This window comes from Drosophila elegans, unplaced genomic scaffold (genome assembly GCF_018152505.1).
Source record: "Drosophila elegans isolate 14027-0461.03 unplaced genomic scaffold, ASM1815250v1 contig_149, whole genome shotgun sequence".
Taxonomy (NCBI): Eukaryota; Metazoa; Arthropoda; class Insecta; order Diptera; family Drosophilidae; genus Drosophila; species Drosophila elegans.
The window spans coordinates 20,100,726-20,126,676 of NW_024545513.1; the positions used below are offsets into that span (position 1 = coordinate 20,100,726).

Genomic DNA, 25,951 nt, shown 5'->3' on the forward strand with positions numbered 1-25,951 from the left:
CAAAAAAATGTGTGAGAAGGACTAGAAGTAGAGGAAAGAAATGGGCGTAGCATATCCTTGAAACCCCCAAAAGCCCCCATTTTTTTTTTATACCGCCCAGCAACAAATGCGCATAATGAGCTCTGGTCAGCCAGCCTAGACGGCCGTGGGAGGTTGCCATCACAGAGATTTACGCGCGACAAGTTTTTCTTGCCCTTTTCCACAACGGAATTCTTTTTCATGCCCTATCAATGGAGTTTTGGGAATTCGGCGACCCTGTGAAACAAATCTTACTATCTTAATCAAGCGGGTTCTCTAGTTTTGGTTAAAAAAATATATTAAAATATAATAGTTTTTTGTTATCTTGGAAATAAAAAAAAATTCTATTTTTTTTTGGTTGTGTTAGTTTTTTTAACAATAGCTATGTAACCTTATCATGTCGTTATATTGCAATATTTCTAGACTTTTATTTTCCATACAATCATATATCTTATATGCTATATTTACTTTTAGAGTTAGGATTAAAACCTAGATTTATATTGAGTTTTACCTTCAATCTCAATATTGAGTATTCCATTTAATTTTATCAATAACATGTATTTTAAATTTTTTTTGTTAAGTCTTAAAATAAATTAAACGCGCTTTAAAATTATATTGATGTTTTAGAGCATTAGAAACTCTGCTTAATCCTTCTCCTTAAAATCGTTTTTTTCTAAAGTCGCAACATCCAGCTAAACACTTTTCAGTTGATATCGCAAATCCTTTTCGCTGGCGCTTACATAATGATATGTGGCCGCAGATGCCAAGTGAGGGAAAAATGAAAAAAAAATAAATAAAACTCTAAAAAAAATGTAAGGAAGTACCGTCTGCTTGCCTTTTTGCATTTGCATGCAATCTGCGCAAAATGTGTACAAGGGTTTCCTTCGATTGCATTTGCAGTGCACAAGTACTTTAATGATTTATTTAATCATGTCATTTTGTAACTAGTAAATAAATATTAAACGTTAAGGTCAACAAATAGCATTTGTAAAATATTCGAAACAATAAACATTTGTTCATACCTATTTACGAAGTACTTAAGTACAAATGTCCAAAATATTTTACTCCCCAAATGATTTAAAAACTCGTTTTCGTATTATTAATCGTACATTTTAAAATCAGTTTTATTCCATTATATCATGCTTGCTGTATTGTGTAATATATCAGTTAAACGTAACTCTTAACTAGGCAAAAAAATAATCGATTATGAATATGGTAAATAGGGTTGCGCATGGTGTAGTATGTAATAGCTCCACTTTCAAAGAGTTTTTAGAGGTGCATTTGATTATCGGTCAGCTGCTTGGGCCTTCGCTTCCGGCGCTTTCGGGCCTTTCGCCGTAGACGATCGAACTTCCGGATCCGGTCGCAAATAAAATGCTTGAGGTCATCGCCCTCGGCGGCCGACTGACGACTGCACGACATGGTGAATAAAATTAGCGAGTTAAGGTAGAAAAAGAATCTTATATCGTAGTCATCCATCGATGGTCTGCCCCCGGATCGGTGATCTTTATGATTGTTTTCCCTTTCACGCTCACGTTCACGTTCCCGTTCCCGTTCCCTTTGGTAATTGCTAAAGTTATGCTTGCGCAATTTGGAGGCCGGACATTGGGGTGATGGATGGGGTTCAAAGGTCGAGCGCTGACGCTTTGACCTGCACAAATTTTGCCGTAAATAGTCGTAAATGCTCATGTTCCTTATAACGATCGTGGTGCTGGTGTTGGTCATCATGTTTATCATTGGTCCCGATTTATGCGGCGCCACATGCTGTAGATTTAGCCAACTGCCGCCTGCCGCCTGCACGCGAGTTGGCAACGAATGGGCCATTTGGGTTATATTTATCTTCATTTCTGCATCATCATTATCATCATGATGTTTATTTTTGACCACCTTCGTTGTCGTTTTTAATGTATGTAGCATTGGCTGTTTGGTGTTATTGTTGCCGATGTTGTGGCATCGGACGTTTTCATGGTTTTGCAATCGTTGATTTGGATAGTCTAGATTGTTGAACGGATTTTCTGGTATTATTGTGATTGAATTATGATCTACAGCAGTGACTGCACCCCGTCAATGATCGGCCACCAGCGGTCCCCAAAACATTTTCGATATCTTCGAGTCGTCCTCGGTTAAGAAGAACTGGCGGCCCAAATGCACAAACTCCTTGAGCGACAATTGGCCGTCGCCATTCTTGTCTATCACAGCGAATGAAACTGCAGCGTCGTCTTCGGTCAGTCCCAGACAGCGGAAGAAGAGCTTGTATTGTTCGAGATCCAAATGGCCAGTGTGATCGAAGTCCACAGCCTGAAAACAAGCGATAAATTAAAGAAAATTAGCTTTTATAGCTCGAAAAATCAAATTTTATGAATGAGATTTGAATAAACAATGCTGAAGAATTCGTGTCTAGACTAATTTCGTATGTGGCTTACCCAAAGCATTATTATTTGTAAAAGTAAAATTTAGGATGTAAAACACAATTATTTATCCATGAAATTTAAAAAACTAGTTCTGAACAAATTGCGTTTAAATTTAAAAGATTTGTGGTATAGATAACTATATTTTTTAAATATTCATCGATAAATTTTTTTTTCTTTAAATCAGTAATTTATTATTTTTTTCCTTAATGTATGTTAGTATACCAACCTTAAACAAAAAGGGCAGGAAGCGACCAATCCGTTTGGCCATCTTCTTGTCGTTGAGACGATGGTGCAGATCGGTGAGAAACTGCTCGGCAGTCACTAGATTGTAGGGGGTAATCTCCCCGAACAGCTCCTCCCACGTATGTTTGATCACATCGTTGAATTCGGCGGCGACCTCTGGGGTCAAATGGCCCAGATCGTTGAAGCGTTTGGCCAGCAAACTAAAGTCATCAAAGGATACGACGCCGTCGTGATTCACGTCCAAAATGCGGTGGAGGGTACGCATCTTGCGGCGCCAGAAGGCAGAGTCGCCCTAAAGAATGAAATATAAATTATATTTAATTAATTTTCCGCCTTTTATTGAATGAAAATTATGATTAATTAAAATAAAAAAACACAACTCCTAGAAAGCTTTTTATTAAAACTTTAAACTGCCTTTTCATATTGCTCCTGAGCTTTGTTGCTCTTTGAATACTGCTTGGAAAGCACGAAAAACTAAAGCTTTAAAGCTTATGGAAACCTGGCTAAGCTGCTTGTTCCCCTTAAACTGCTTTTAAGGAAATATCACAGGACACAGTTATACTGCTTGTGTGCTTTGTTTTATTTCACGAAAAAGCTCATTTGAGGAACACTGCTTACACTCAAAAGCTACAAACGTCCCCACAACTTTTACTGAACTGCTTTAAAGACGAAAAACTAAAGCTTTAAAGCGTATGGAAACCTGGCTAAGCTGCTTGTTCCCCTTAAACTGCTTTTAAGGAAATATCACAGGACACAGTGATATTTTTATTTCACGAAAAAGCTCATTTAAGGAACACTGCTTACACTCGAAACTTACAAACCTCCCCACAACTTTTACTGAACTGCTTTAAGGACTTTTAGAGTGCAATTTTGTTTGAATGAGCTCCACTGTCCTTAATGAACTGCTTTCAGCTTGTATTTAAATAAAGTCAAATTTTTGTAAATTAAAGTTGTTACTTGGTATTTATAAGTGCGTCCGCAAGCTTTGATCTTAAAATAGGCCCAACTTTAAAATCGGTTCCCTCTGTTAACCAGGTTACAATGTTAGATATTTTTGTTAATACCACAGAGCAGGTTCAAAAAACGACATTGAGAGCGATAGCCAAATTTCGAAACACGTTTCTTGGCTTGCTAAGCGAACACAATTGAAATATCTCAGACACGTGGAGGTGTGTCTGTTTTTTTTCGGCCTCTTTTATGGGTTATATGTATATTCGAGAAATACTATATATTTATGCGTTTTTCAAGCAGTTCACTCACCCGTTCGCTGCGCTTGGAATCCGTTTTCTGGCGACGACGCTCGAACTCATCGTCCGAATCGGAGTCGCTATCACTTTCCACCTCACGTCGCAATTTGGCCGCTCCGGCGGATTTCTTTGAATATTGACGGACGGCCTGGACCACGGCAGTTGGCATCTGATGCCACAGCAGTGAGTGTGCTCCATGTACACAGACATTGCCACCAGTTGCCAGGAAAAGGCGCTGAAATTGGTAGATAGTAAAGACAAATAAATATATAAAATTAAAAAAAGGGACTTAATTAAGTGAAATTAAAATTTATGTTAAGTATACAATTCTTATTTATTTTAGTTAAGGCACAATTTAAAGTCCTTTTAGTTATTTGCACATTTATTAAAATTTAAATTAAATGTTCGTAAGCCTCTTTCTAATAAATTCTCCATGAAAAGTAATATTAATTTTTAACATCTTAAATTTTCAAAATAAATTATTTATAAAACTATGTTATATATATTTTAAAATATACTTTTCAAAAATTTCTTTGTTGTATACTTCTATAATATAAAATAGTATTAATATAAAATGTTACTCTACAAGTAGACTATTAGCCAATTTTAGTTAAAGCACCATGCTGAATGCTCTCGTTGTTGTTGATATGGTGGCTGAAAGACCTTCGGCCTATATCATTATGTTTTTTATTACAACTCAGCGCACTGCTGTTTTTCTCTTTTATTTTTGTTTTGGTTGTTATTTTCCAATTGTTAAGGTCAGTTCTGTTTACTCACGAAACAATTTTAAACCCTATTTGTTATCCGTTTTTACGAGTTTTTCAAAGTTTTGTATGCCACAAAAATGTGGCGAGAATGACTGTCACATTTATGCTTTGAACTCATTTTACAGTTTGAGAGTCACTCAGTAGTGAAAAAACCACGTGGGAATCATATAACAAAATAAATACAGTAAATAAGAAACCAGTTTCGAAATCATTGTTACAAATTGTTGAGTTATAAGAAACTAAAGGAAAGAGCAAAATCAAAATAATTTAACATTTTGAAATGATTTTAATATAAATAACCAATACATTTTAAGATACTAAACCAATACATTTTCTAATTTGAAACAGAAGAAAATATGTCTTAATAAATACTATAACATATCTTTCTGTTAATGTTAAATACATTTAAACATTGAAAACATTGAAAATTAAAAAAGATAAATATAGATGCCGAAAACCAGTTCGGAGAAATGGTTTTTTCCATCATCTGTTCGACAGCTTCTGTCAATGCCATTAGAAAAAGATAAAGAGTTTGCTCTTTTTTAATTACAAGAAACCGAAAACTCTTGTAAACGGTTTGAATTTCAATGGCTCGATAAGAAAGAATCCAAATACAGATGTTGGCAGCCACCGACGACGATGATATCATACCACATACACCATTATCATAAAGACCCGCACACTTATTGTTGGTCTGTTTTGGAACCTTTTTCGGTTCCAGTTGCTTCGCTTGGTTAAACGAACTTTGAATTGTTTTTTTTTTCGTAAACAAGTTTCTCCAAAATACGAATTAATGAATGCGAAAAACGGGCCTCCTTTCAATTAAATGTCTGCGCGTCTCGAAAACAACAAAAAAGAAAACACGTTTCGACCATAAGAGAATAAAACAAAAAAACAATGCCAATGATTTATGGAGAAGATGCAGAGAAGCAGCAAAATAAAATCAAAATCGAGCAACAGGTCAATGTTAATAAGCAGCAAAAGAAAAAATCGCGAATAAAAACCAAGCGGAATCCAACACTGAAATCATTTCCTGTGACTCTCAAACTTCCTTTTCGGGGGAGAGTGAGAAAAAGGAGAGGAAGTCCCTTCTTTGTTTATATTTCCAATTCTTTTGCGCATGATTTTCCTGCCACAGAATTTGCGCAGTTTTCCGACTTTCAAAATGAGGGGGTTGTTGTTGGTGAGGAAACCCAACTTTCACCTGAATACTAACAAATATGATGTTGGCATAGCTGGTTACAATTTATATTAAGTAAACAACATCAACATAATATAACAATATTGGTTTCGAAACCTATAAACTAATGCAAATATATGTAGTTTACAAACATTGGTAGCATTGTCATTAGTTAACAAAATATTAGAAATGAGAAAAAATGAATAAACAAGGCAAAAAAGTAGTCAAAAAAGTAGTCAAAATAACACGACTGGTAAACGCAAAAAAATAAATACAAAGTTTTTTAATATAATTATGTTATCTTAAGCCATCAAAAAAATAAATACCTTTCGACTTGATTTAATTTAAATGTTATATTTCTTGCATATTTTTTTCTGTGTAATTTCCTTTTGTTTGCATTACGGTGTGTTGTTTTATTTGTTTCATTGGAGAAAATGCGTCTTTCGGCGCCTCTTTCTTAGTTTATTATTGATTGATTAAAAAGCTGCGCCCTTTAATGATTGATCGTAAAACCATTTGCCATTTTTCCTCAATCATCAAAACATATCAAAATGCTAAATTATTGAGGCCATAAGCTAAAAACACAGCAATTTAAGTGTGTCGGCAAAATCGACTTATCAATTATGAGAATATATGTTTGTATGTTCTAAGAGATTGTAAAAGGAGAGATTTATCATCCTTCATTCGGTAAAATAGCGGTTTAGATTCAATGACAATACGTCAAGATATATCCAATTAAAAATGTTAGTTTTACTTTGGAGTTCTTACAGTTTGTGAGCAACTGTTACAGTTTATTTGGCACTGGTCTCGTTTCGTAAACATCCCTCTCCCAATTTTTATTTTCCGTTTCCCCTTCTTCTCTCCGTCTACTTTTCTACTCCCCTTTGACTGTTTTCCAAATTGCGACTCTTTTCTCCGTTTTGTTTTTAGTTTACTTCTTGGGGAAACTGCTCTAGAGGAATGTGTTCATGTTTTAAACATTTAGTTTAAATTACTTTTTTGGCATTTTAAAAAACTCAGGCCCTGTTTTTTTTTTCAAAACATAATAATTTCAAAGAATTTTTTTTTGATTTAAAACATTTTTTGGGAATCTAATTTAAAGTCTCTGTTTTAAGACCCTACCTTTGAGATTCTTTTTTTGAAATCAGTTGTTTTGAAACCCCGTTTTTTTTGGAGCTCTTCTGGTAATTGAATTAGCGTCACTTAAAACTCGCATACACAATAAAAAAAAAAAAAGATGCACTTACATGACAGTCGCTGTGCGAAATGGGCGTGTTCGGGGGCGGGGAGGCGGTTTGTTGAAAAGCGCCGACAGTTGCGGCCATGTTGCGTTCCAGAATTTCTCTCGAAGTGCGCAAAATACCGCGGCTCACAATCGAGAATGCCATCTTGTTTTTCGCTCAGATATTCGTTCTATTGTCTTTAATTTTTCTTCAATTTTCGCTTCTTATTTTCACAGTTTGAGCTGCACTCCAGAAAATGTGCAACGTTGCTTCTTTTATTGTTATAGTTGTTTGTCTCTTGTTGTTTTTATTGCAACGCGCATTTAACAACCGGTTTTTGGGATGCACCACAAAAAAATGTTTTCCTTTAATTTGTACCGCTTTATTTTATTTCACTATTTTGTTCATAAACTTCGTTTCGATTTCTCTGGGTTTTCAGTTTTTTTTTGTTTTTGGAATAATTTTGTTTGCTTGAGAGGAAACACAACCGTTCGCTTAAGCGTTCGAATTCGTTTTGAATACCATCGCTGCGCAAAGAAAAGAAGTCGACGTCGACGCCTGTAAAAGCAGAGCGGTATTTCATGGTGTGTGTGAGCGGGTGTGCGGTTGTGTGTGTGTGAGGGAGGGTAGCATAAGAAGGGTGCGGGGACACAGCACAAACTGTGTAACCTGTAAAAGCAGAGCGGTATTTCATGGTGTGTGTGAGCGGGTGTGCGGTTGTGTGTGTGTGAGGGAGGGTAGCATAAGAAGGGTGCGGGGACACAGCACAAACTGCTACTTGGAAATTGTTGCCAGAAGCAGACAATACACCTACGATGACCGACAAAATAATAGTAGCAAGTTTATATTATTAATATAATAAACAATATACATACATATATATTTTGAAACAATTTGACAGAATCGTAATAGTTAAAAATTTACTAGCCATGTAGCTTTATAGCTCGATTAATTTTGTAACAAATATATCAGTTATTTTAAGGGAGTTATTTTAAGTAAACATCACAAAATCACTTTTTAAACAATAAAGGTAAATAATTCCCATTTTTTGATTTCAGAACACTGCTAAAAACCAAACTTCGAAAATGAAGTCATTACTATTATTGTGACCTTCGCTGTATGTAAGTACACATACACACACAAGCAGACCATGTAAGCCGGTTGAAAAAGAGAAGAGGAAAAAGAAGAGAAAGAAGGAGCACAGGCAGAAGCAAAAACAAACAAACTCAAATTCCAGTGACTGTCAAACCTAGCTTAAATGGAGAATTTCTATTCATTTTCATATGGAAAATGCATTACATAAACACGGATTCCCATGCACATCCATAGGCACACCAAATATCCATTGATAATGTAAACGAATGAAGCAGAAACAAAAATTAAAAAAAAACAAACTATCATTAAATGTGCGTATTTAGGTCGCTGCGTGTGACAAACTGTCGGTCCAATACAATATGCCCCATGTCACCCTTCACCCCCCTGCACACTCCAAAAAGGGACCCCTCACCTCCCTACGCACACACATACATACATATGGTACACACGCACAAATAGTGAGCGACTTTTGGTTCTCGGTTTGTCTGTTTCTGTTCTACTTCATAGCCCCACAGAAAACGCATGTTTACACCCACAATTGAGGTGAAAATATAGTTCGATTACAAGTTGTATTTCCCAACATAAAAATAAGTCTGTATATCATTTTAGCTCTGTTATTTTATAATTAATTTTTACAATATCTGAGGTAAGTAAGGCAGAAATTAACTTTAATAAATCCAAAATTAGGGTAGATTGTTACTCTAATAAAAAATTGAAAAAAAAATCTTTAATGCTTTGTCTTAAAGTACTTTAGAACATATAAATTTTGTTTTTTTTATTATTTATATCCAAGAAGTTTTCAAAATAAAAATTCATTTCAAAAAAAAGCTTTAGAAGCCCTATTCTTGTTAACTCAACTGTAGACACCCACACACACTTGTTACATAGGTGTACGTGTGAGATTGTATAATAGTCTTAATCAAATAGAGCGCTTGTGGACTTGGACCCAAAAACATTGCATCGAAAACAAAAACAAAACAAGAACGAAAAAAAAAAATAATGAGCAGGAATGATTTAAATGGATATCAGTGGCCGGTAAAAATTAAAGAGAACTATCAAGATTGCAACTCACTAATGCCCAATCATATTGGTAGTTGTAATCGTATTTCACTGGCCATCCAGATCAATGCTTTCCATAAAACTGTGGGCCTCCCCCGCCCCCTCCACCAACAGTTTGAAGAGCACTGGTCCCGCCAAGAAGCGCAACATTTGATGTACAAAATAAAAATCGAAGGCCCCCCCCACTTCACCGTTTTGAATGCGGCAGCGAGTGCACTGCACTCTGCGGAGGCAAAAACTTGAAAATACAGGCAGAAAAACGAAACATGTGAGCTGGCCGGGAAGTTTCTAAAGCGGTTTATGCGGAGCTTAAATCGTAATTTCTTCAACCAAATCAGGTTAATCAGATTATGAAATAACTGATCTAGATAACTCGGGTGCTACTACCATTATAATTGTTGGCCTTTGAAAAGTAACCCCTAAGAAGAAACCTAGTTGTCATGTATGTAAATGTGGATTTATGTATTAAGTACATACATATTTACCTGCCTTCGAAGTAAGAAAATGTTGTTCTTTGAAAAAGCTTTATAAGCAAGACTGCTCAAATTTATTAGAAACCTACTGGTACGTTATTATAAGGTATTCTAGAAGTCACACTTGTCGAATCATCATAATTTCATTATATACATATATAGATATTCCTTAAGCCGAAAATAAACATTACTCCTTCTTGTACTATTAGTTAAAAGGATTTATGAGGATATTATTATCTAATTATTTGGTGATAAATAATAGCTATGGGGAACATGTTACTTAAGAATATTTTATATTCGGGACTTTTATAAACTATTAGATTTAACAAGTTTTGCATGAATCACAATTGCCGAACCATTACAACTGTTGAAGATGATATCTTAATAATAATATACATATGTATCTACTGATCATGATATGCCCTAGGCCCGCATAAACGTCACTTCTTTTTGGGGTGGACGTGTGCGAGAACAACCGGCGCATCGGCTGACTGCTGACTTTCCGACCGTCACGTAACGCCAGGTCCAGGGACAACAAAAGCAACACAAAACAACTGCAAGCATATGACCACCAAAACAGGGTCTCAGTCGAATGCTAAACCATATAGTATATGTATATGTATGCATGTAATTGAGTGTGTGCAGTTTAGCATGCACCCGCTACAAATACATAAATTATAATCTGTTTGCTGCTGCACCTGCAAATGCAAACAGAGAGGGTGAAAATTAGAGAAAAATAAACAACAAATTGGAGCCACACGACCTGTCCAATGACGTCACAGCGTGTTATTAACATTACACCCACGATCCACATGACAGCAACCAAATAAGTAGCCCCAAAAATTTCTAATTGCCTAAAATTAAAATGCGTAATAAGCATGCACGCGTGAATAAAAGGTGCAAAAGCACAGTCGACATTAAGAAAAAATACTAAATAGTTTTATCCTTTCTTTAACAGTAATTGGAAAATATAACATTAATTAAATTTTTAAAAATATTACAGGGGCACAATTGATATTTGTAGAAACTACGATCTGAAAACAGTTTTACCATTCCTAAAATATTTATGTAGAAATATTATTGTATTATAGTTAATTGATTAGTTGATTACTTATTTATTATTATGAGGATTATTATTTTATTTGTTTTACTTTCTTAAATGGTTGCCTAAAAATGCATTATATGTTCTGGAAGTTAGTGTCATAGTTATGTTTTAAAACTCGTTTTTACATAAATCATTTTAACATTTAGATTATTCAATAAGCTCCATTAATATAGCTTTCCATAACATTTACTTATAAATCAATGCGTTGCTTAAAAATAATATATTTTTGTACTTAATAACTACTGCTTGGCTTTCTACTTAGGCAGGGCCCACCGTATTATAATTGTAAGTCCGCTCCCAAGTTTCTGCTGTTGTTTTATACATGTTTTTTGGGCGTGTGCCGGGGATCTAATCGGAATGGGGGGCTCATTGTTGACACACACACGTGTGCGATGCGAAGTGCTCGAGAATATTGGACAAGATCGTCTCGTCTCGAAAAGGGAAGCCTTGTGCTCCATGCTTTTCGATTTTTTTTCAGATTTTTTTTTTTTTCATGAGTTCAGCTTCTACGTTTCTAGTATTTCTTGTCGCGCTTTTCAAGGTCCGCACTTCCACAGTTTTAATGCCATTTCAGATTTCCGCAACGCCATTTAAATCGATGTGCGTGTGTGCGAGAGATTCTGCTGTTGTTGTTTTCCCTGCTTTTCAGTTTTTGGCGTACGTGTTGCGCCCCAACGCCGGCTCAAAAAAAAAGTTATAAAACAAAAATAAAGAAGAAAGGAAAAATAAAAAAGAAAAAATGAGAGCAGCAACATGTGAGCAACTTTATTTTTATTGATGTTGCATGCTGTTTTAACCCCTTGAAATGTTTACTATCTAAACATGATTCAATGTACATGTATCTTTTCTTAATTTAGGATTTCTAGCTATTTCTACGGCACATTCTCTTTTTTAATTAATTATTTATAATTTTTGCTCATTTTATATATTTGGAGGGATAAACTATAAACATAGAAAAATACTTTAAAAATCAAAATCATTTGTGATTTGTATGAATTGTATAATAGTATAATAGTTTCAGCCACTAGCCTAAAAGGAACTTAAAATCAAATTGTTTGTTTGGCAATTAATAAAAAGTGTGTTTGGTGAAAAACAAGTTTTTATGCAATTTTTAATTTGAATTTAATATATAAATTAACTATAAACTACAATTTTTCTTTCATATTATTTTTGAGATTTTTTTGGGTCTTTTAACAGAAAGAGTATAGCTGGCACTTTCAGGTTCAAGTTTGGTACTTTATAGTGCCGAATCCCACAAAGAAAAGGAAGGGTTGTTTTTTTGTTTTGAGTTGACTAGTTTTTTTTTTCAGTATGCGGATTTTGGCACGTCGACACACCGGCGACAGAGGCAGCGACTTCGGCAGCGACGTCGGCAGAGAAGTCGTGCTGCGTCTTTACATAAAATGACATAAAATTTAATAGCGTCGCGTGCATTGGTGTGTGTGCGTGTGAGTTTTTCAGTTGCCTGCACCACCAGAAAAACAAAAAAAAAAACCAGAAAAAAACAGCGACTACGTGCCACTTGCAACGCATCCTTTTTCACAATGTTGTCGTAGGTTTTCTTCTGGCTTTTCAATTTACCAAATTTTAAATGTAAATTTTAAGTGGAAAAACTATGAAACTCTTGAAGACTCTTGAAAAATCGGATGCACTGAAAAAAATATTATCCTTTTAAAACCAATACAAACTATACCATAAAGGATTGGTTTACTTAATAGTCTTATTTTTTCAATTTATCGTTGTTGTAAGTTCAAATATGAATTTGATATAATTTATCTTAGATTTAAATCATAATACTTTTTTTATTACACACTTTTTAATAAATATGGTGTGGGCACATAAATATGAACTTAATTAGTAATAATAGTAAATAATCTAAAACCAATAATGTGTTAATAATAAAAAGTTAATATCTTGTAAATATGTTTTAGAATTTTGTTATTTTCCTTTATTTATATAAAAAAACAATTTTTTTTTCCGTGTACTAAATTAAATTACAGCTGACGGTCGCCTTATCAGTGACCTGCTTATAATGGCTGATAAAATCCCCAAAAACAATAGCAACACCGAAAAATAAAATAACAACACATGACTTTCTGACCATCGTGGGTTACAAAACCCAAAAGCGAGAGATAAAAGCCAGCCCAACTTTAGAGTAAAGATTAGGCCAAAACGCAAATACGAAATGAAAATGAAAAAGGCAAACACCAAATAGATTTGGAAACTGGGAATTGCTTTTCGAAAATGTTTGGTAAATAAAGGGCGTCAAAAATTCGGCGGGTAAACAAGACCATTGAAATCTGGTTACAGTTTGAGAGCCACTTACGGTAAAGGGTTTTGCTTTGAACGATATAGAATAAATAAATATTTATACCTTTGGTAAACAATTGTTTTATAAGTAGGTACATAAGCTTGTAATTGTATTTTTTTTTTAACTTATTAATGAGTTTATTGTAACAAGTGTTGCAAATTGAATTTGTAAAAATTATTGAATTTTAATGTATTGTTCTATAACTCAAAATGGTGTAACGTTGAATAAAATCATTAATAAGATAATTTTATAAGTTAATCTTCAATAAATTTTTATTTAAGCGTCGCAAATTTAATTAAAAAACTATCTTTGATAAGGTGCAATGAATAAATTTATAAAAGAAAGATAGTTTATCTTAAAGATATTCCTAAAATTGACAATTTCTTTCTTAAATCAATTAAAATAGGTCAATAATTTGGTTTTGTGAATTATAAAATTGAAAGATTTATGCCGCTCGTATTTGCCTTCGGCGGTAATGATAAATTAATTAAATTAATCTTTTATTTATGGCCAATAAACAAACTTTAAGGGCTTGTGCAATTGACCTTCGACCACAAACAGCATTCTGAAAAAGGGAAAGAAAACAAAAAACAACAACGTGGCCCAGAAAACAAAAAAAAGAAGAAACCAAAACAAAAACATGTGAAAAATCTAAACAAACACAAGAGGCATGTGAGTTTTTTTGGTGTAATCCACACCGGCATATAACATATAACCCTGATGTCGGGCCGATTGAAAGCTCCTTAAGTGCCAAGTGGAGATCCATCACACAGTAAAAAATAAGATTTAATGGGTTTCAATATCAAATAAATATATGCAAAAATATTCAATATCTTATAAGGTCTAATTTTCTCACCTATTTAATGTGAAGTTGATATTGATTCTTTAAATATAAGAATTTTCATTATGTCGACTTATATTTTTATGTAAATTGTTTTTCAGATATTTTCTCATAAATATTTACAATTTAAAAATAAATACAATTTTGCATTTTAAGTCAAGCCCGGGTTTCTTGTGCAAATATCGAAACAAAGTTTATAAAAATGAAAAAACTAAAATATCTAAAGAAAGAAAATCAAAGGAAATGTCTTTTGTATTTTTAGATCATTTTGGAAATCAGTAATTTTTCTTTTGCCCTTTATAGAAAAGTTCGTTAATTTTAATTTATTTTTATAATTGAAACACAATTTTTTTCGGCGCAGCAAAAGCAATAACAACTCCCATTCAGCATAATTGTAAATTGGTTTTTGTTTTGCGGCCGCCTGCTATTTTTAGCTGCCAAATAGATTTTTTTTTGCTTTATCTGACTTTTAAAAAGAAGAAGAATGAAAAAAGGGTAATTTTGTAAAGTGGACGTTGCCACCGGCACGTTAGCACAAAAAGTTGTGCGTAAACAAAATTGTAAAAAAAAAACTAGTAAACAACAACAAGCCATCAACATCAACAAACTTATCGCAAACTTAACACAAAAATTATAAGCAGTGATAGAGTGTCGAGGAGTTTTTTTGATAAACATTGTATTAATATTCTGTTATAGCTAACCGTTTATGTAACGATTAATTAGTCAAACAAAAGTAGGTTAGTTAATTCTTGTTTAGTTTTAAAGTGCCCGCCATAAAATGTTGTGAAGAAGTTATCTAGCAGTATTGCCAGCTATCGATAGTATTCGACTGGGTAATCGATTAAATTTATGCTTAAAATATTTAAAATTATATTTTCCTAATTTTTGTAACTATGTATTTCTAATATTTTGTTTTTATAAATTTTACAATTTTTAATCACCCCTATATTTAATTTTAAACAAATTTAAACAAAATATTTTACTTAAAATTTGCTTGTTACGGATTGTGCACTTAAGCCATTTTTAATAAATTATATAAATGATAACCTCAACATTTTAAATAGGTTTAAAAATGCTCTAATAAATAATTATTTCTGTTTATCTTTTACTACTTTTCCACGTTGTTGTCACTCTAGACAATTAGTTTTCCTTAAATGTAAATGGGTGATAACTTATTAATTGCAGCAGGCGACTGTCGCCTTTTGTCGTGCAAATTTTTCAGAGATAACCATTCGCTGCTTATAAAAGCAGTTTGCCATTTTAAAATTTCTAAAAAAATTGCAAAATGTTAGGCTGCATCTATAAGGTTTCAGTCCTAGTCTTATATCTTGTGATCCAGTGTCTGGGTGAGGATTACTGTGAGAAGAACCTTTGTTTTTTCGGGACCACCCATATTGCGTGTGTGAGTGATTTATTTATAAATCAACAGTACAGAAACTTAATTTGATTATTTTATAAAAAATTATTAAAATTATTATATAATTTAAATCTAATACTTTTGTTATCCCATATGTAGCCTTTAAACGAATCCTTTGGCGACGCCTGTTCCAAAAATGCCAGCGTAGTTCAAATCAATCAGGATGACATTAATACAGTGATCAAAGCTCATAATTTGGTAAGACAAAAATGGGCCAGTGGCAAGGCAAAGTTTCCGAATAAGGCCTGCAGAATGGCCTCAGTAGAATGGGACGAAGACTTGGCTAAGTTGGCTGTACTCAATGCCAAAGGCTGCATTATGAAGCACGATGAATGCCACAATACTGCAAAGTTTCGACTATCCGGGCAGAATCTGTTTAACGCTGGATTTTGGCAGTCTAACGGTAAAGATATGTCGATGACAACAAAGGATCTTTTCGAAATAGCTGTTCAGATGTGGGCAGGCGAAGAAAGGGACGTCACAGCCGATAATCTAAAGGCATATCCCGAAAACAGTCCGGCGTAAGTATTTTTAGTTAAGATTTATATCACCTGCAGTTAATGCTTCTCTTTATTTCTGAACAGTGTGGTTGGTCACTTAACCGTTTTGATTAACGAGAAAAGTTACGCTGTGGGTTGTGCCATAGTTAACTACGAGGCGGAGGAATATAACAGATACAATATGGCCTGTAATTACGCTTATACGAATGTCATCGGTCATAGTGTCTATAGCGTATGCCCAGAAGCAGGCAGTGAGTGTCCCAAGGGATTGAGCTCGCTGTATCCACCACTGTGTGCCTAAATTAAATGTTGTTTTTTGAAGAAATTGTACGTTTATCAATTAAATGAACCCCACAAAATATATGGCCTAAATTAGTCAACATTCTAAATAATATTATCTGTAATTGTACAACTTGTTTACTATACCAAAACACACGACAGACGTATGATAAAAAAAATAATGAAATACTTTTTGTATTTTCCATTAAGAAAAAGACGGCAATACAAGGCTCTCTTGGACAATTTGAATGAATTGGTAGATAAGAATTTACATAAAAATACATTAATGATTGCACAATTGGCAATAATATCCCATAAACAGAAATCAGGGAGTTTTGGTAGCATAAACATGGTACTAGTAATAATACTTTATGTACATATTTAGCTTAAAAATAAAAGGCGATCGTTTGAATTGAAATTATTTTAAAGTATTATTATTTGTATTACAAAGAAAGATATTTTGGATAACAGCGCAAAAATCACATGAATTTGTAGCTTGAAACGCGAGAGTGGTTATGGGACTTAAGACTAGTTTTAAGCCAATTAAATTACATTACTATTTGGATACCAGGGTCTTGAAAACGGTGGGACACTTGTGGGCCGGCAAGTGGCGATAGCAATACGTCTTGATTGCATCCAAATCTATATCCGCATCCGGCGAAACAATGCATATAACACCCAGACGATGGCCCCACAACTTATTGGGTATACCCAGGACAGCCACATCGTTGATATTTGGATGGGAGATTAAGACCTTTTTGATCTCCGATCCGTAAACCTTGTAACCGCCGACGGTGAAGACATCACTGGCTTTGCTGAGGAAATAAAAATGCCCATTTCGATAGGCGCAAATGTCGCCGGTCTTGAAGAAACCATCTTGGACATTCTGTTCCTGTTCGATTGGCTGATTATTGCTGGCCAAGGAGCTGGACACCAGATGCGAACCGGCAATCTGGAGTTCACCAATTACGGTTTGGGCCAACGATGCATCTCCACCGATATCCTCCACCTGTATAAGACCATGGTCCACAGTTCCGCCGAGTTCGTTCTTGCAGGTTATCAACTCATTACCATTGTTGCCGATCAATCGGGCTGTAACACCTTTTAGAGGAGCACCCAAAGTACCAGGACGATAATCGTTGAGCGCATTGCCGACATTACTTGGACCCGGAGATCCTGATCCTGCTGAAGTATTTGTGGGATCACGATGGGGCTCAGCCAGTGTATGACCCAAGACCAGACCCGTCTCCATCATTCCATAGTATTCGTATATATTCTGACCCGTAATCTCGCGCCATCTGTAGAAGACCGAGTCCGGTAGCAGAGCAAAAGCGGTGGCCATCAAACGGATCTTTTGCCGGCAATGATTCGCAATATAATCGACCATTCGCGAATCCTTGGCGAACATCTTCTCATACTCCGCAATCAGTCTCTTGTAGACAATGGGCATGGCCAAAAAGAGGGTGACCCGCTGCTTGGACGGACTATTAATGCCCAACAGAGCACTCCACGCATTATGCCCATTAAACTTTTGCTGCAGCACCACATTGCCGCCCACATTTAGTACGGCACCCAAGGCGGCATGCATCCGATTCATGGATAGTATGGGTAGCATACTGTCCGTGGGCCCCAAACGCCAACTGGCGATCAAACAACGCACCTGAGCATCGATATTGCGGTGGGTCAATAGCACCGGCTTGGGACTGTTCACCGCATTGGGCGTGTAGATCAGCATGGCCGGCGCCTTGGCATAAAAGTCACCCGGAATGGTGCTCTCCGTGAGGATGGCTCCTTGGGTGCTCACCAGCTGTTTGGCATACATCGATGTGGAGGACACACTCTCGGCCGTCGGCACAAATGCGTGATCCAGCACGATTGTGGCCGATTTCAGGCCCTGCGACAACTCGTGGGCAAGATTCTCGAACTCCGGAGTGGCTATTAGCAGCTTGGTCTTGCAGTTGGACGCTTGGAGACGCAGTTGATCCATCGCCTGACCGGACTCCAATGGCACCGCCACCTGGCCGGAGATCCAACAGCTCCACTGGATGGCGACCCACAAGGCATTGTTCGAGCACAAGTACGTCACATTCGACAGCGAGCTACTGCCTGCAAAGCGGTGAAAATGACCATGTTAATATAGCGATTGATATGAATTCTGGGATATAGTTAGATGTAAGCCTAATAATTGATCATAACATATTTACAAATTATTATCTTGAATAGAAATTATTATAACTAAATTTAAGTGAGAGAATTCAAATAAATAAACCTAGTAAACTATCATACCCAATTATAAAAGACTAACTGGGCTAAAACTTATAATATTTAAGACTATATATTTTTAAAAGTGCTAATGCTTATCCGACTGATATAGATAGGATATCTGGTGGTGAGGTATATATAATATTTAATATTAACTAAACAACTATGTGTGATTGTCAATTTTAATATTCAGGCGTTAAATAAAGAATTTGAACCCGTACTTACCGCATATATTCGAGATCTGAATGGCCAGACGTTTGGCGGCCAGATACAACTGGAAATAGGTGTACTCCCCGGTAATGTCCTTAATGGCGATCTCATCCGGATAGAGCATGGCCTTCTTGAAAGTGGGCACCACCAGATTGCTGCGCTCATCCTCGTCGAAGCTGTGGCGCAACTTCTCGATAAATCCATCCTGGAAACAGAGAACAAAGAATTAAGCTCTTAACTTAAGGAAATATCGGGAGGTATTACCTTATGGATCAATTCGGCAGAGCAAAGACGAACCCAAGGGCGCAGTTTTAATTTAGGACAACGTCGCAGTAAGAGCATCTTTATTTTTTTTTGGTTTTTCGTTATTTAATTGGGTTGTGTAGTCGCTAAAACACTTAATTAGAGTAGATTGTACGGAGAGCTGAATTTAGCTCCGATTTTCAGATGATATCGCTTGAGAAGCCAAAACGATTGTGAGGTTTTAATCCTGGCATACTGGAAAACCAAAAATGTAACTAAGATTTTTCGAAAAAAAATCAAACTCATTTAATTCGATTGGTTGATTTTGTTGGTCTTTATTTACACAATAATAGTTTGCAGACACAAAAAATAATAATTACAATAGTCATAATCGATAACGTAAAGTAAGTAAAAAAAATCATGTTTTTTTTTAAGTAAAATGTACGTCACTTTTCTTTTGGTACTTTTTTTGTGTTCGCTTTCGTTTCGTTTTGTTTGATTTGATTTTATTTTATTTTTTTTTTGTGACCTTTGCATAATACTCAAAAATGTTCGTTTACAACGATCCTGGCTTGAGAACTCGAATGTGCATGGGTGGAGGTTTATGGGTGTTTTATTTTTTTAGGGGTATGAGAGGAAGAAGTGCAATTGAAACAACACTTACGTAATCTATATTTACAGTCTAAGATTGAATAAAAAAGAGCCAACTATTGTGGGAGATTTCGGGGATTATGGCATTACACCGTTTGTTCCTATGGCAGCTATATGATTCATCATACAAAAACGAATAGGAATAACAATTCGAGGGATTTCTATAACCGATTATGGCAGCAAAACCTTGAGTGACGGACGGTTAAACGGAAACAATTACAATTGCAGTGTATTTAAAATCTATTTTCTTTAAATATACAAAAACACATATATTTAGCACAAATTGCATACACATTTTGTAAAATTTCGTTACGTCCAGAATTCGATTTAGTGTTTCAATATTACAATTACAATTTCATTTTAGATTTTAAGTCAGGGCAGGGTAATTTCTTCGAGTGCAATCAAGTGGCGTGCAGTGTGCTTGCTAAAATTTAACAGTTTCACAATTAACAATACAATCACAGATTACGAATTTAACATAATTAACGAAAAACAAATACAAAAAAAATTGAACGATTCGAATGGTTTTTGGCACGGCGAAGGAAGGGCAGATTCGGGGATTTGGAGATTCGGAGCACTCCCTTCCTTCAATTTGAAGCCTTTTTTTTTTTTTTTTTTTTTTTTTTTTGTAAATCTGTAAGGCACTCGGCAGTCTCTTCTTTTTTCACTTAAACTCAAAATGCAATTAATAAAAATATACAGAAAGTTATAGGTCTGTTACTGTTTCCAATTTGTAGACAATTTAATTTTACCAGTTTTGAATAAATTTAACCTTAATGGAAACTTAATAGAATGCGTTTTGAACAATCATAGTAAGGGCATAAGGAAAACGTTAAACTAAAAATATATATGAAATCTTCTAGTTTAAAATCTACATTTAGTTTAACATGAAAAACTAGAGAAAATGGGTTTTAATGTTTTACATCAAATCATAATTAGGAGAAATGTACGGAAAACAAGGTGTGTATATACTTTTAAGAAACTCAAACTTATTATATCATGTAAAGTTAGTTAATTACTGGCCTTGTTAATTCTTTATCGAAAGGTGTAACGTGTATATCACCTTAAAATGGCAACTAGTATGCTGATTTAAATTGGAAACAGTAACCGTTGTGGGACATTTAAAAACCTTGATTTTCTCTTCCTGATCCACCCCAACCCCACTGCACCCGGTTCGATACCTGGATACAAGGATCCCCGGATCCTTTCACACTCGCTTCGGTTTGCTGACGATCGTGTAGTTCAGGCCATTGTAGCTGCGATGATCGATGGCAGCCGCCTCGAGGTTGCCCTTGTTGGTCGTCGAGTTATTGACACTGCTATTGCTATTGCCGCTGATGTTGCTGTTGGAGATTCCTAGATTATTGTTGTTCGTAGTGCTGCTGGCCTTGCGCAGCACCCCATATCCCAGATGACTATCGTCGGCCTTGCGAAAACTTTCCGTGTCGGGACTAGCGATCAATTCGTATTCATTGGGCGAAAAACTGCAACGGTTGCGATTGCCGGTGACATTCACGATGGTCTTGTAGCCACTCGATGTCTTGTTGTTCGGCGATAGAAAGTCCAGGCGATCGTAATTGGATTCGGACATTGATGTGGCTGTTCCAGTGCAACCGCCCTCGCCAATATCGATGTCTATGATCTTGGGCGTGGCACTCTGACCACCCGAGGACTTTGTAACGGATCGCTGGCGTACAAATTCCGAGGTATCGCATAGTATGGGCATACGTTCGCAGTGTCTCACATCGCCGACGCCCCTTGTGCGCCACGCCTCTGTGATATTCTCGATGCACTCGTAATCCCGCTCCGGTGGCGGTCCCTTCGAGGCGCTCTCATTTCGCAGCGGCAAGTCGGGCGGTAAATCGGGTGTGATATCCGGCAGGGCTATCGATTCACCGCCACCCGGAGTTTCCAGGGGTTTCAGTATCACCGAACTGTTCACATCGGAGGTGGCGGATGGCGAGGATATCGTCGTTATGGCCACAGGCTCATATTTCACAATGTTCCTGTATTTATCACAATGGGTTGTTGGGCTGACTCCGCCCGGTTTGCGTGGCGGTTTGTTGGGAATGTGCTTGCTGTTGGTATTTGCGGGTACGGATAAAGTGATTCCTCCTCCTCCTCCTCCTCCTCCGGTGACGGGATTAACACCACCACCACCACCACCACCACCTACACCACCAACACCTCCTCCGACGGGCGCTGCTCCACTGCCACCGCTGGCCGCCGAAAAGTTATTTAGCGAATCGTTGGAGCTTATGAAACCCCTCAGGGAAATGCAACTTTGGGTCGAATTGATCTCGAACTCGCCGCCATGGGGATTGTTCGATGGAGACGGTGGCAGGGGACTCCTCGAACCGGGTTCCATGCCGGCAGCCGCACTAAATTGATTCTCGCCGCACTCCAGAGTGCTCAGACTGTCGCCACTAATCAGTTTCTTCATCGACTTCATCTTGGCGGACATGCAGCGGAATACCTCCTGCGGATTGGTGTGATCCAGGGTGAAAACCCCCTCGCCGGTGGTGCACTTTCTGCCCGCCTCGAAGGTGAACTTTCCATCGCGATAGCCATACTTCCTGATGAATCGATATGGCCACATGGCGATTGTGGCACCCATGTCCTCGGATTTCAGCTGCAGCTCTGTGGGCGTCATCTGGAGCATATACGTCTTGGGTTCGATGCAGCAGCGAATGGAGGCCTCCGAAGGAATCAGCGTGATGATGAACAATCCATCCTGCAAGCGTATACAAAAAAATCTTTATTATTGAGTGTTCTCTTCATTAATGAAAACCATAATTTGATATTTCACATGGGTTTCTTTGTGTATTTATACATTTAAATACAGGTTATATTTTTACCACTAAATAAAAATTAACATATTTAATAGTTTTTACAGTAAACAAACTAATTAGCAAATAACAATTGTTATTTGCAGTCCCTGGTTCGAGGTTTTATGTTTTTTTTTAATAAACATAAAAGTTGGCTTCTCAAATTCCATCGAAAACCATATTTACAATTTTCTTTGCTACAATTTTTTAACAGTGAACTATAACTTTTCATACAATTTATCCAAATCCATCGTAAAATCTAAGACATTAAAGAAGAACCATGTCCGAATTTCTGGCAGAAAACCTTTGGCCGGATTACAAGTGGCCCTAACGCAATTGCCATGCCTTGAATATCATGGAATCCGTACTCTTCGATCTTATGCCTTTTGTATTTCCTTATGTCTGAGTTTAGAAAATTGGATGGTCCGCACAGTTCTTCGTTTAGTATCCGGTGATCCGATAATCCGCAAGCGGGTACTCAAAGCTATCATAGGCATGTAAGTTCTGCGGTTTTTGAGATCAGTATTAGATCAATGAGGGTATCCCATCCCAAACTTTAGCCTCAAATCACCGTTGCGGTGAAGTGGCTGCTGACCGCTTGATCCAAAGTGAAATGCTGCAGCAAATCGTTTTGTAATCTTGGGAATATACATTCTAGTGACTCAAAACTAAGACTAACTAAATTTAATTGCAAGCAATGCGGCATACAGTTATCTGAGAGCAGAAAAACTTTCTTATCGGAGAACTTTTGGGTGCTATAAAAATGAAATTCGTTAGCAATGTCTAAAAAAATCCTAATTGGATATTTATAAAGTATATATTGTATGCACAAAGTGGTCTTTATAAAAACATGTAGATTTCGATTGTAAAATTTGAGAGAAATATAACTATTTTGTATATAATAATTATATTTTATATAATTGAGATATAAATAATGAACCCTTTGTACAATTGAAAGAAGAGATTTTTAAGGGTTTGCAAAAGTACTTATTTCTGTATATAACAGGAAAAAAATAGTGTAAAGCAAACGTAAACAAAAATAAGAAACCAAAGTTGATTGATACCTCAAAACATTACAAACCAATAAATAAAACGGAAAGTAATATGAACCATCGTGGAATCCGAAAATACTCATTGGAGGGCAAAGAAGCCTAGGACTTAATGTCCAGAAATGAAAGCCCCCATCGATTTAGTATGCTTTAAATAAAATCGACACACCCCAGCAACTTTGTACAACGCATAAAGAGGTGATCACTCACAAAGGAGCTGCAGTAGAGGTCGTTGTCCTCCTCGATGGCCCCGATACCGCCCGATGGCGAGGTGTCGCAAAAGGCCACCGTTTGCAGGGCGGTGATCCAGTCCTTGAGCTCCTCCTCGCTACTTGTGCTCAATGTGAGTGTTCCGTGCCGCTTGACAATGTGGATGAGACGTTCTGGTGGAGGCTCCTGCGTGATCTTTACACAGTTCTCGAGCGTGAACATCTTCGGGTTGCGATCCTCCTTGCTCTCGCACATCTCCAGTCGGGCGATTCCATGGCGACTGGCCTTGAATAGCAAACAGTAGCGACTGCATGCCTTCTGCAAAGGATTTCGGAACATTATTATATCGGTTTTGGTATATTTAAGTATATGAAATAGTAATATTGTCTTTAATATTTTGTTTTTCTTTTTAAATTTATTCGTTAATATCGTAGGAGAATAGTTGAGAAACAAGGCTATAGTATTTTTGAATACTACTTTTTGCAAAAGATATCTGTTTAGTTGTAGATCGTTTTGGGTGAATATTTATTTTCAAATTCACACTTTGAGATTATGGGACCTTTTTTAAAGAGTTCTGAGCTATACAAATTTGTATACTTTTTATCTTTGGGTATATATAATATGTATATATATAGGAATGAATAATGATAATTTTTTTTAAACTATGTATTTATCGATAAGTGGTGTTTTGCAGATCATATGGCGGTTTAAGTCCTATGCATGAGTTTATAGCAGAGATTCTGGCTTACATAATGGTCTCGGCCCTGGAGTACTCCTCGGTCCCCCACTTCCCACTTCCCAACTCCCAATTCCCACTTCCCCTCCTTTGCGCCAACCTTTTTTCCCCTCTTTTACTCAGTTTTCTGGCTCAAGAATTTCCTGTCGCACATAAACACAAATACCATGAAATCGCATGAATCGCCCAGCTGTGTGTGCCATCTGAAACTCCAAACATTGGCGGCCAGACTATTAGCAATCAAGTTGCATTAAGTTGTGTTTCATATTATTTATTTCATTTTTTTTTTATATTCCAAGTTATATCGAAATATACATATGTATATGTTAAGTCTTATTAAATAACAAATTTAATTTATTTTCAAATAAATTAACTTTCAAAGCTAAATTACAAATGCATTAAAATGAAATTAAGTTTTCAAATACTAAAGGTTTTCTATGGGCTTAAAAACAATTCGGTCAACAAATTTTATTTTAATTTGTTATTATTCTATTTAATAAGTTCAATTGAAGGAATGATTTGAATATAGAAATTAAGGACTTCAAAATATTAAAATGAAATTCGAATAAACTTTTTAAATTTTTAAAATTAAAAGCATCATTGTTTTGGCCATAATTGTATGTTGTGGGCCACTCTCTCGCTTTCTCCCTCACTCCTGCATTCGCTCTCTCACTCCCACTCGCACAGTGGGCCTCATTTGTATGCAACAAGTATGCAGACTCACACACACATGGGCCCACGTAAGTCCTGTTTGGTTTATTGAAAAACTACGCACTTGGAGGAAAATTGGAAAAGATCGTTGCGATTTCGAGATCTTTGTAATTCTTGATGGATATAAACGTATGGGAGGAACTCTATAAAAGGGGAATACGACGGTTTTCCATACCTTTTTTGAGATGCGATTTAGCGAAAATCCAGTTTGGGTCGGCACATTAAGATATCCAGCCAAAACAGGTATTTCAACATCCATTCTGTGCACCACTCCTCCTCCTCTCCTCTCCTTCTTCCCACTCTCCTTCGTCTCCTTCTCTCTTGCCCTCACCCTCTCTCTGTCACTCCTCTTGGTCGATTCGGTGCCGAATTGTTGTTGGAGTTGGCTATGCTATGCGATTTCTGGAGTTTTCCCGTATTTTATCCGATTTTCAGGGTTATTCGATCGTTTCGCGCTCGGATTTTGTCACTTCATATTTAAAATCACATCGCACGGCAATACGAAGATTCGAAAAGCGCAGCCGCAGCACAAAAAAATTAACATCAAAAAACGCGATCAGAGGCAAGTCGACTTTATTTATTTATGCGCTAGAGGTGGAGATACATCGATCTCAACATCGATGTCATCGATGTTGTTAAAACATCGGCCTTATCGATGTTTGGCTGTGATCATCGATGTCTTCCACCACTACATTTTAGTCGATTGAAACGATCTCTCCTCTCTCATCAAACGATAGTTTAACATTTTTGTTAGAAGAACGACGATTTTGAATTTCAAACTTTGAACAAATCTGATCTTGGGCTATGGACATCGGGTTTGTGCTCGAGAACAGTTCTGGAGATACAACAAACCTTTGTTAGAAATTTATTTGCGTCCCTGCA

The 25,951-nt window shown here is 36.4% G+C and overlaps 4 protein-coding genes across 4 annotated transcripts; 1 reads left to right on the forward strand and 3 right to left on the reverse strand.

The window, feature by feature from the left end:
* Window positions 1–1,114: 1,114 nt before the first annotated feature.
* LOC108138575 lies at window positions 1,115–7,602 on the reverse strand. Its single transcript, XM_017260857.2, is given in 4 exon segments — window positions 1,115–2,316; window positions 2,656–2,964; window positions 3,933–4,154; window positions 7,114–7,602. Coding segments are annotated over 4 exon segments (1,701 nt in total). The 5' UTR covers window positions 7,255–7,602; the 3' UTR covers window positions 1,115–1,287.
* Window positions 7,603–15,236: 7,634 nt separating this feature from the next.
* LOC108138555 (antigen 5 like allergen Cul n 1) lies at window positions 15,237–16,282 on the forward strand. Its single transcript, XM_017260825.2, has 3 exons — window positions 15,237–15,375; window positions 15,490–15,911; window positions 15,975–16,282. Exons 1-3 carry the CDS (start codon window positions 15,259–15,261, stop codon window positions 16,189–16,191), a joined length of 756 nt encoding a protein of 251 aa, XP_017116314.1. The 5' UTR covers window positions 15,237–15,258; the 3' UTR covers window positions 16,192–16,282.
* A 293-nt stretch (window positions 16,283–16,575) lies between these two features.
* On the reverse strand, window positions 16,576–19,115 carry LOC108138554 (malonate--CoA ligase ACSF3, mitochondrial). The gene is made up of 3 exons (XM_017260824.2): window positions 18,906–19,115; window positions 18,657–18,846; window positions 16,576–18,275 (listed from the first exon to the last, which is right to left on the reverse strand). Exons 1-3 carry the CDS (start codon window positions 18,981–18,983, stop codon window positions 16,726–16,728), a joined length of 1,818 nt encoding a protein of 605 aa, XP_017116313.1. The 5' UTR covers window positions 18,984–19,115; the 3' UTR covers window positions 16,576–16,725.
* A 79-nt stretch (window positions 19,116–19,194) lies between these two features.
* On the reverse strand, window positions 19,195–25,659 carry LOC108138553. Its single transcript, XM_017260823.2, has 3 exons — window positions 25,245–25,659; window positions 23,623–23,940; window positions 19,195–22,269 (listed from the first exon to the last, which is right to left on the reverse strand). Exons 1-3 carry the CDS (start codon window positions 25,326–25,328, stop codon window positions 20,743–20,745), a joined length of 1,929 nt encoding a protein of 642 aa, XP_017116312.1. The 5' UTR covers window positions 25,329–25,659; the 3' UTR covers window positions 19,195–20,742.
* Between the last annotated feature and the right edge of the window lie 292 nt (window positions 25,660–25,951).